This window comes from Rhagoletis zephyria, unplaced genomic scaffold (genome assembly GCF_001687245.7).
Source record: "Rhagoletis zephyria isolate East Lansing unplaced genomic scaffold, Rhagoletis_zephyria_1.1 Rzeph_scaffold_00534, whole genome shotgun sequence".
Classification (NCBI taxonomy): Eukaryota; Metazoa; Arthropoda; class Insecta; order Diptera; family Tephritidae; genus Rhagoletis; species Rhagoletis zephyria.
Window position 1 is genome coordinate 8,761 of NW_016157618.1, and position 11,107 is coordinate 19,867.

The window sequence follows — 11,107 nt, forward strand, 5'->3', positions numbered from 1 at the left end:
AGAAATTTTCCTTGCCTCAACTACGAAATGATGGATACGCAGATCGAAAATGCAGTAAAATCCTTTTTCAGCGAATACTTCCTAATAAGGAAAGGCTTATCCGTTCTTGGCTTTGTTTTTCACCTTCGACTGGCAAAATATACTGCTTTGTTTGTACACTGTTAGCTAAAGAACGTGAATATTATTTTATTAAACGTGGATTTTGCGATTGGAAACACGCTTCAGAACGGGTTGCCGAACATGAGAAATCAAAAAATCATGTTGATGCAACTGTAGCATATGCAACCCGGGTGAATCATTACGCTTGTTTAGATCAGGCGCTCCAACAACAGGTTTGTTTCACACATAGTAAAACTTTCAAAATAAAGTGGAGTTATCTAGAAGTGCGCACGTGGAAGTTATATAGCTTTAAAAAATTTAATATGCAGATAGACATTTTTTGCCGAGTAGAATACGAATTGCATAAGAGTTAGATTAGTAGAAACACTTTTTCATAATAAATGCTGTTTTTTAAAAATATGAACTATCGTATAAAACAGGATAAATGCTGTGAATTGAATTTGTCGTATTACCCATTGTGCGAAATAATGATATCATAGTGCGCACTTATCCATACGGAAATTCTTCAAATAATACGCATTGCTATTATTTCAATAACTATAGTAAAAAAATGATATAGTAATATGTTCGTAAAAATGTGTTTCATATATAGTGAATAGATTATAGTCTGCAGATACAATATTTCAGGTAACATTTTTCGCAGTTTCGTCCATATAATCATAACAGAATCGATGACGATAATCATCGGAAAATATTACACATATTTGTCTGGAGTACAAAAAAGTCATAACTGCTCAACTTAAATTTTTGCATGTCACAAACTGTAGTTCGGTTCTAGATTATTGAAAATTAACACTTTTGTTGGTGACATGCAAACAGCTGGGACGCGCCCTATCCGACAACTCCTATCTATCTTTTCTGTATTGTTCGAATTAATTTAAATGTTGATATACTTTATTTTCAGATTACAGAAAAGGTCGCATATTGGCACGAGGTACTAAAGCACCATAAAATTCATATCAGAACGTGGTTTAGCTTTTCGTGGTTCGGATGAAATTTTTGCTCACCTAATAATGGAAATTTCCTTGGGATATAGGAATTAATAGCTCAGTATGACCCATTTCTGGCTGGGCACATTAAAGAATATGGAAATAAAGGACGAGGGCACGTGAACTATCTGTCCTCTACAATATGCGAGGAAATTATAACTTTGATGGGCGAACGAGTACAAGCTGAAATGATAAGTAGAATCAGAAAAGCCAAATACTATTCTGTCTCTGTTGATTCATCGCCTGATGAAGCGCATATTGATCAATTGACTGTGACTATGAGATACATGGAAAGCTTAGAACCAGTTGAAAGATTTTTGTCTTTTATTCCAAATTCTGGTCATACAGGGGAAGAAATGGCGGATGCCTTGCTTCAGTTTTTAGAAAAACATAGCATCGACATTCAAGACTGCCGTGGTCAGTCGTACGATACTGCACCTAACATGAGCGGCAAGTACAAAGGAATGCAGGCGAGAATTTGGAACATTAATAAATATGCAGATTACATTCCGTGCATGGGACACTCTTCGAATATAGCAGGCAATGCAGCAGTCAACGCATGCACTCACGCAGTCCTTTTTTTTCAACTTTTTAGAAGAGCTTTTTGTTTTTTTTACAAGTTCAACGGCACGATATGAAATATTAAGTGCCAACTTATCATCGATTAAAGGATCTAATAGTGTCAAACGATTAAGTGACACTCGCTGGTCATCTCGTGCCGATGCTACAAAATCTGTCAAAGTTGGATTTGTTCCCATCAGAAATGCATTATGTTCAATTCGAGATGACAGTGAACAGAAAGACGTAGTGAGAAGTCAGGCTCGGGGACTAGCAAAGACAATGGAATCCCTCGAAACAGCTATATACGTTATTTTTTGGCATGACATTCTTGAAAGGTTCCATTTAACCATCAAATCTCTTCAGAATCCTGCAATCACCCTGCGGACTGCTGTTAACAGTCTCGTATCTTTGCAGTCATTTGTGAAATCCAAAAGAGATGCGTTTGATACGTACGAAGAAGCTGCGAAAGATTTGTCCGAAGTCAGCGACTATGAAAATGTCCGAGTGAGATCAGCAAATGTTCGCTTGCAACCCCTTGGCTCTCAGGTGTCGGCAGTACAACTTTCAGCAAGGGACAAATTTCGCACCGAAGCTTTTCTCCCAGTTATTGATAAATTGACAAGTGCACTTGAAGACAAAATTTCATGCTACAAGCTGGTCTTTGAGCGATTCAATTTTATTGGTGAGCTAATGCTCATGGAATCAGAAGACATCAATTTGCATGCTAAAAAGCTTGTGGAAACATACCCAAATGATCTTGAATCATCTTTAGGGAACGAGCTCATACAACTTCGAGATTTCGCGTATCTTCACGAAAAAAGAGAGAACGAATCAACTGAGCTGTTTTTGTACCGCATCATCAAAGAAAACAATCTTCAGTCTACATTTGTTAATTCAGAAATTATTCTACGTTTATATCTGTCTATGATGGTAACAAATTGCACGAGTGAAAGATCTTTCTCCAAGATGAAATTGATCAAAAGTCGACTTCGAACATGTATGGGTGAAACCCGACTTGTGCATTTGGTTCTCTTGAGCTCCGAAAGAAATATACTGTGCGAACTAAGTTTCGATGATATCATTGCTGTATTTGCAGCAAAAAAATCACGGAAAGAGTCGTTTCAGTAAAGGAGTATTCTTTTTTAGTGTAATATACTGTGAACATGTATTAAATTTGAAGTATTTATTCCCTTGTTACTTTATTCAATGCGTCATCTTATTCTCTAACCATATAATTATCTACTGCAAACTATATTTTTTTTCTGAAAAAATAGTTTGGATTGAGACTTTAAAAAGGGGCCCCCACACGTATCCCGGCCCCGGGGCCCCCACATTTTTAATCCGGCCCTGCTCATATGTCTCGTTGATTTTTTTTATTAGATTGTCTTGTCTTTCTTTCTTGTGCAACAGAGTTGTATCTTTAAAGGTTACAATTCATTTGAACAACAGAGTTGTATTTCAAAGGATATGAATGACTTATCTTAATACTGTCTATATCGCATGATACTCGTGAACCAGTGTATAGTACTACATGGCGTATGAATAATATTCTTTACTGGTCATTTTTCATACAAAAAAATTATTTCGCATTTCACATAGATTTTGTGAGTTAGTAGCTTGATTTAAAAAAAACAGGCCTTTATACTAAAACTTTAATTTATATTTTTTCATAAAAATGAAAATATCTTGGGAAAATGACCTGATCTAGAAAAAACGAATACATATTCGTAATCCACGACGCGTTTGGTTGAGCTTCTCCTCCGATTTGTGGCGTTCGCATTGATGTTGTCACACAAAGGGGAGGGACCTACAGTTTTACGACGACTCAGAACGGTGACTGTGTTTTACACTCAGATGTTTGCTATTGCCTGCCGAGAGCGACCGCTATTAGAAAAACACTTTTTTATGTTTCTTTTTGATGTTGGTCGGAAACTGGGCTTGAAGAAGGGCAAACGAATCGTAGTTTACTTGTTACCTTGTTTTTTGGTTTTAAGTAGCTATTCTTGATTTCAATATGTATCTATTGAAGGATTTAAGAAAAATTCTTTTTTTTTGGTTTCAGATGTCTCTGCAAAAGCTAACTGAAAATACAAATTCAGGTTATGTTAGCTCTGAAGAAACCGACTCACTGCTTGTATCCAATACGCCAAAATGTAAATCTTCTGTTTTACGTCACATAAAAATGAGCTCAGTAAATGGACCAACATCGAACATGGCTTCCTCATCGTCTGGAAAGCCTGCATTGATACGTCAGGATCGTACGTCAACTTATCTAACGAGCCCGCAGCTTTCCCAGCAAACTCGTCTCGGATCGGAAGAAAGTGTACGCGGGGGTGGTGGCGATGATGACATTGAACAGGGCCTGCGACCAGCAAATGTTCCTGATATTGAGGTGCATGAAGAGGATCAGACGAACCGACCGCCGAGTCAAAATAAATTAGAGTCAAACCACTTAAAACAGCAGAAAGCTCAGTCGCAATTACATTCGCGAACACAGTTGCAACAACAACATTCTCAACCGACCATATCAATAACGAATTTGAATACGTATCAAGCGTCGCAAGAGTTTGCGCATCCGCAAAGTAATCCGAATTTGGGAACATCATCATATCAGAATATCTCATGTGGCATAACATCGGGAGCCCAGAGTCGCTGTCGTGCTTGTCGAAACTGCAGCCGACGAGCATCAACCACGCCTATTTCGACAACGGCCAGTGTCGGCATGGACCGCTCAACATCGAAAGACAGTGTTAAAAGTGCCTTTCAGCAGGGTAACCTGTGCCTATCTAGTTCTGCGATGCAACAACACGCACCGCCATCTCTTCTCGTTACTTCTTCGCCTACGAATGGCTCACGCATAATTCGGCAAAGCTCTCAGCCAGAGTCCAGTACCACTGCCATTTGTTGTGGGGCACATAGTTCGTGCGGTCATTCGCACACAGTTCCCAATGTTTCGCTAAAGGTGCTGCGGGACAGTGCTACGGACGGAATTGCTGGCATAGCAGCTGATTCGCTACGCATTAATGGCGGAATGCGACCGTTTAAGCAGGTAATTTATTGATCATACTGCTCTGAGATATGTACTTGTGCATATAAAAGACGTCGTCATCAACGGAAACAGCCTAAAATTAACGTAGAAAAAGCTTTCAGGGTTGTTCAAAGAACACATTAAGTTTTGTATTTATAAAGAATTTTGGTGTTACGCTCTATCGAAAACCCCAACTCAGAATAGTAAAACGAAGGGAAAATTTTCCAGTACGGAACCAGGCGTTGGAAAAAATAAAATAAAAATGAGGGGGTGTAAAGCGGGTCCCCCTGATTCTAAATCCGAAAAAATCCGCCTCCGGAGGCTTATAGTTTTTAAGTAATTTGCATTTAAAGTTGCAAAAAATGTCAAATTCAACCTCACTTTATTATGTGTTGGTGTTGGTTGATTTTTCCGATAGGGTGGTAAGATGACTTATTTTGGAACGAATTTCCGTCATCCATTGTCAAGATTGGTTTGCAGACAAATCGGTTTCGGCGTTGTGCCATCTTCAGTGTCATTTTTCGTTCTATATAGTTTAGTTTTATTATATGCACTCAACATACATACAAGTAGTAAAAGTGTATACCGTGCCCTTATTTGTGGTGTATTTTCTTTTAAAACGTATGGTAACTAGTACACATTTGTAAAAACATTTATAAACGCGTTTTACCTAATGAATGAGTTAATAAATGTATATTGAAGTATTACAAACGCATGCGAACATTTTACGGATAGCATATTACTATAAACATTAGTGAAAAGTGACGTTCTAAATCAAAATTTGGTAATAGTAGTCGAGATATTTTAACAACAAATTTCTTAAATGCTATTAGCGCAACATTATGAAAGTGATAAATTTAGTGAAAGAAGACCTCCATTAATACCCCCACCGAGTTTTATAAAAAAATTCCATATACTTTGAATGATATAGCTATTGGTTCCGTAATGGAAATCTCAGCCACAACCAGTTTCTCCGAAAATTCTATTTCGGGCCTTTTGCATTGATAACGACGAATATACTTAGGTTTATTTATTTATTTAATGTCTTATAACAACTCATGACAGAAATTCAAGAAGTTAATACATAACAACAATAGTTAGTATGAATAATATAAAAAAATATAGCTAGTACAATTGTAATTACTAACAAAAGAAATCTTTTAAGTGCTAATTGAAATCCACAAATTTATACTGATATAAATATTTAATAATACATGGAAATAATATTAAAACGTGTGTGATGTATTAATTTGAGTAATTACATAGAAAATAATTGTTTAGTTGCATTTGAAATAAATGTTTGGTACTCCAGACGTCCAAATCCATAAAGTTTGGGAGATAATTAAACTCAGACAACGTTCTAATGAATGACGCATTAGCACTGTAGACTGTCTTACAAATAGTGTTGTTCCGATACGATTAACTACAAAGTTAATACTCGATACTTTCTCCAATTACTGAGTACTTTTTGTACTCGTATCCTTCCCGCAAGGACTTAGGTGGGTATCGAGTACGCGGTTAAAGTATTACTTGCTTTTCCAAAAATTCTGAAACGCGGTTCTGACAATATATGAATCATGCTGTAGTGGTTTTGGCAACACGTTAAGTTGGCTAATAAAGAAAGTCTCAATTACTGCTTTCCCGTACTAGTCAAACATTAAACTTTTGCAAGATTTACGACTTCTCTTTCGGTAGGTTTAGGCCGAAAGTACTCGAACAAACTAGTGGCTCCTTTTTCGGTAAGTTTTGGTCGGAAAGTACTCGAATTGATTATGTTTTTCTTCACATGACATAAGTATTTACAATGAGTTCGATATGAGTAAGTATCGAGTACTTCTCTCGGATACATTTGTAGCATCGACACTTTTCTTCAATATTTTTAAAGAGTACAGGTATCGAATACATGGTGGTATCATAACAACACTACTTACAAAAGCCAACGCGAAAAACCTTAGTACGACGAAAATTTCTGCAAGGAATATTGAAATGAATTCATTCTAGAAGAGACGGGCATTTTGCCGTTGACAAGATCAAAGATAAATCAAACCACCTGAACCTCTGTCACTTAATGGAGAAATACCGATCAGACGACAGCGAGATTCGTACGATGAAGACGGGTCTGAAAAATTTAGTGAATGCAGTGCGAAACGTATAAGAATTTTTTGAACCCTCTCCACCGGCTTTATATGTACATATGTACTGCATGATGAGGCCTCCAAATAAAAAAGAGTAATCTAATTTGAATCAGACAAACGCCGGGTATAAAATTTTATAGAAAAAACGTTTAAATCTTTGATCTCATCAGAAGAAGCAAGATATGTGTTATTTATATGATAAGATGTATTGATATATGATATGATTTTAATATTAAGAGGTAGACGATCCGTAAGACACCAACAAAATAACTTATTAAGCTCAGGCTGTAGGCCGGCTGAGTCACTAGAATTTCTTATTTCGGCATAAATTTTTAGATCATTCGCGCAGAGAAGAAATTTGGCAGAGGAAAAGCAAGAACAGATGTCATTAATAAATAAGCAAATGATAAGGGCCCCAATATACTGCCCTAGAAAATATCAGAGCTGACAACAAATTGTTTCGAAGAAACCCCGTCGATGAAAACTGTGCTGCTTCTCTTAATCAATTATTATTTAATCCATTCTAGGAAGGTCGAATGAAACCCTTTGCCAGCCAATTTAGTTACTAAACTTTTATGGGAGATCTTATCAAACGCTTTGGAGAAGTCCGTGTAGATCAAATCGATTTGGAATCCGCTCCGAAAGCTTGCATCACAATCTTCAGAAAGAACTGACAGATTAGATGGCGTATATCTAGCAGCTACAAATCCATGCTGACAAAGATTAATCACATGTTTTACGCTAAAATAAATCTTGTCTTTGACGACACATTCAAAGAGTTCAGAGGCTACAGATATTTTAGATATTGGTCTATGGTTTTAAATATCTCTCTTATTGCCATTTTTGTAGATTGGGGAGACTGATGTCAGCTTCCAATCGTCAATAAATATTCCCTCAGCCAGGGATTTATTAAAAATTAGCTTTACAGGTTGCACTAAGAGTTTTTAGAATGGCTACAGATAGGCCATCAACACCAGTTTGAATAGTTTTTAATTTTCACCAAGTACTCAATGACGTCGTCATCTGGCAGATCAAGTGAGCCGAAGTCAATTGATAAGTTTCGGCGAACGGCTTCCAAGTCTTCTTCACGAAGATCAACATCAGACACGAAGTTTGATGAGAAGAAATCATCAAATAAATTTACTGCATCTCTAATGGAGGAAGCAGTGACGTCCTTATAGAAAACGGAATTTGGAATACCAGAGGCCTTTTCCATCGATTTAGTGTATCGCCAAAAATTCTCCGGATTGGTTTTTATGTTGCCCTCAAAATTATGAATGTATTTTTTATACAACGACTTATTTAAGTGAGTAGTCCACTTGCAAACTGCGCTATGTAAATTTTTTTAGATTTTTAGTTTTTGGTGGTTAACGTACCAGTATTTAAAGTAGATTCATGTCCACTAATAATACGGTGCAAAATCCTTATATATTATGAAAAAAATAGCATCAAATGTTAGCTACTCTAGCAAAAGTCGCTATAATACTTACTGTATGCATATATACACTTTCAAAAGTCGCTATAATATTTATTGTACGTATTTATACAAGTTCAAAAGTCTCCATCTTCTGATTAACATAGAAAATTGCAAAAAACGTGGTAGTTTCGGTGCCTAGTGGAAGACGTCATAAAAAAGAAGCAGACCATCCTTCATGGAAGAGAGAACGCGAAAAGCTTAAAAAAGCTGGCTCTATAAAACTTACTGTTTCAAAACTCACTTTATTTAATTTCTATATATACAATTTGCAAAAACTACCACATTGCGATTTTGATTTTTAATGTTATTAGGCTCTTATTTATCCAAATTTTCAGATAATAAAAAGAAATATACAATTTGGATGTTACTTGTTGTTGTAGACGTTTTTTTAATTTATGGCTTACTATTATAAAATCACATAACGCTGTTTGCAAGTGGACTACTCAAGTCTCGAAACTTGTTCCTGTGGGAGATATATATGTCATAAAAGCGATTTTCCTTAGTTGACTTGAACTTCTTAAAGAACATGTTTTTCAAAATTTTTCAGATGTTTGAGATCTTTCGTGTACCAAGGATTCTTACATTTCCTACTCTTAAAAACTGGAACGTGTCTAGAACAAGGATCATCTTAAAGCACTCAGCAACTTCATTTTTACCGAAATTCATATTCCAGTCAATTTCTCGTAAAGCGGCATCTAATATCTGAAAATCAGATCCGGAAAAATTGAAGGAAGTTTTAGCAGTCTGAGGACAGGCTTCAAAAAATTCAACAAATTCAAAATCTAGCACTAAAGGTAGAATATAAGAAACGCAAATATAAAGAAAACCGAGCGCACCTTTAATTCGCACACATAGTTGGTCAAGAAAAGTATCGTTCTCCTTTAACGGAATAAGCGAAGCCCGACGACTCCTACTACAACCAGCTTTAACCGCATCTCCGTCTTTACGGAAAATTGCGTAAAAGTTCGGATCGAAGAACTCAGCATCGTAGAAATTTTAGTTGAGCCAAGTCTCAGTTACAAAAAAACATCGCATTCACAATATGTGAGCTCACCATTCTTCTTAGTCCCGAAGTGTTTTTATAATAAATTTGTATGAGTTTATTAGGACAGGAACAAACAGCTAATTCTGTGGCGGTTACATCAACCGGCCAAATCTCAGGCAGTTTCTCATAACTATGTGCACTAACGCCCAGCTTAAAGTTTATATACCTAAAAGAATGAGCATTCGTCTCTTTTTTGACGAGTTTATAGCAAAAGATGTGCTTCTTCCGTATGCCTGTATATTTCTCCACGTATCCAGTAATATTATCAGTCGGTGAGAAGGAAGAAAAATTTAGCCACTTAAAGCCTGCAGCTACCTCAACCTCATGGCTCTCACCCGTTCCCACTACACGCGTTTGCTTTCGATTTCGCATACTCAAAAACAATCCAAGCAGAATCAACGGGAACCGGCGAAGAGTTCAATTGGTGCGAAGTAAAAAACGGCAATGGAAAATTATTGTGTGCTACATAATGTGACCAACTATTTCATAGCTCAAAGAAGTACAGCTTAGGTTGGGTTAAGTTAACGGAGCGAGCCGATTACGGAATTTCGAATGCGGCTAATTTTGATCCCTGAGAGCTCAGTGTTTGTTCAGAAGTCCGAGCCAAAATGCTTCCAACTTAGCCTCGCGAAGGTTGTACAGTGTAAAAGAAAGTGAGGAGATGATCCCACTTCATCTTCCTCTTGACGACTGATTCAAAAGGATCAGTTGAAGTTCCTAATCTCACAGCATGAATGTAACGTGTTTTAAGAGATGAGAGGTAACGTGTTTTAAAGTGCCCTATAAAAACATTTGCTGCAGCAGAGAAACGCCCTCTTTTCCTTTTTTATGTCACAAAATTACCCGGTTTCCCTTACCCTAATAGCAGTTCGAGCTGCGAAAATTCTGTCTACAATATCCACTGGCGCCGTGCTCAACATACATATGTATTTTACGCGTCAGTGTAGGTGTGGTTAATAATGCTCCGCTAATTCCCGTTTTACAATTGAAGCCTTCTCTCGTGAGTTCCACCAGACAAGGGCTCCTTGAAACAATATAGGCTCAAATCTGTTTCCCAAGGGCTTATGAATTAATTAAACGAGAAACCCTACTTTTTACCGATAGCTCCCCTACAGCAGTACAAGGCAACTGACACCTTTCCTACCCTTTCCTCACAGCTTCCACGATAGCCGCCGTTTATCACAAACCTAGTTACTTGGTTCAGGTAACCTGGGCCTGATCAAAAAGGGTGTATAGAAATCGTCTCTTAACCAAAAGTTCCACATCAACTACATAGGGAATCACCCGACAGCCCACTTTTTCCAGTTCTTCTAGAAAGCCGTTTACAACCGCAATCCAGAGCAAGGGAGAGAGAACACCCCCTTGTGGAGTACTCCTATTGACTCTGTACTGAGTGCAGACGATCCCCCACTCCGCCGGGACAGTTCTGTCACCAACTAAGCTGTATATGAGCCTTATTAGGTTGGTTTCCACCCCAAGATTATGAATATACTTGACTATTGTCTCTGGAATGACATTGTTGAAGGCCCCCTCGATATCGAAGAAGGCCTCTACTGCATAATCTTCATGCGTGAAGGCTTCCTCTGACCATTTTACCAATGTGTGCTGGGTGGTATTTACCGACCTTTTCATACAATAAGCATAATGAGCTCTTGAAAGACAGTCACAAGGAATCGCGTTTCTTATGTACACATGGTCAAAAATATGGGTTTAATTTTTAAACCGCGCTGGGACTACTGCCTTTTTTAATCT

At 37.4% G+C, this 11,107-nt stretch overlaps 2 protein-coding genes across 3 annotated transcripts; both read left to right on the top strand.

Moving 5' to 3' along the window:
• Positions 1 to 300: 300 nt before the first annotated feature.
• On the top strand, positions 301 to 2,798 carry LOC108360188 (uncharacterized). The gene is made up of 2 exons (XM_017612377.1): positions 301 to 332; positions 1,025 to 2,798. Exon 2 carries the CDS (start codon positions 1,653 to 1,655, stop codon positions 2,796 to 2,798), a length of 1,146 nt encoding a protein of 381 aa, XP_017467866.1. The 5' UTR covers positions 301 to 332; positions 1,025 to 1,652.
• A 934-nt stretch (positions 2,799 to 3,732) lies between these two features.
• LOC108360194 (small conductance calcium-activated potassium channel) lies at positions 3,733 to 9,876 on the top strand. 2 transcript variants are annotated; one of them, XM_017612383.1, is made up of 2 exons: positions 3,733 to 4,719; positions 8,858 to 9,876. In XM_017612383.1, exons 1-2 carry the CDS (start codon positions 3,733 to 3,735, stop codon positions 9,014 to 9,016), a joined length of 1,146 nt encoding a protein of 381 aa, XP_017467872.1. In that variant the 3' UTR covers positions 9,017 to 9,876. The 2 variants fall into 2 exon arrangements, with proteins under 2 accessions (XP_017467872.1, XP_017467873.1); XM_017612384.1 differs by lacking the exon at positions 8,858 to 9,876 and adding an exon at positions 7,361 to 7,443.
• The last annotated feature ends 1,231 nt before the right edge of the window (positions 9,877 to 11,107 follow it).

Coding starts and splice junctions, on each gene's coding strand:
- LOC108360188 (XM_017612377.1), top strand. CDS start 1,653: ATGCAGCAGTCAACGCATGCACTCACGCAGTCCTTTTTTTTCAACTTT.
- LOC108360194 (XM_017612383.1), top strand. CDS start 3,733: ATGTCTCTGCAAAAGCTAACTGAAAATACAAATTCAGGTTATGTTAGC. Junction 4,720..8,857: donor GAATGCGACCGTTTAAGCAG/GTAATTTATTGA, acceptor AAAATTTTTCAG/ATGTTTGAGATCTTTCGTGT.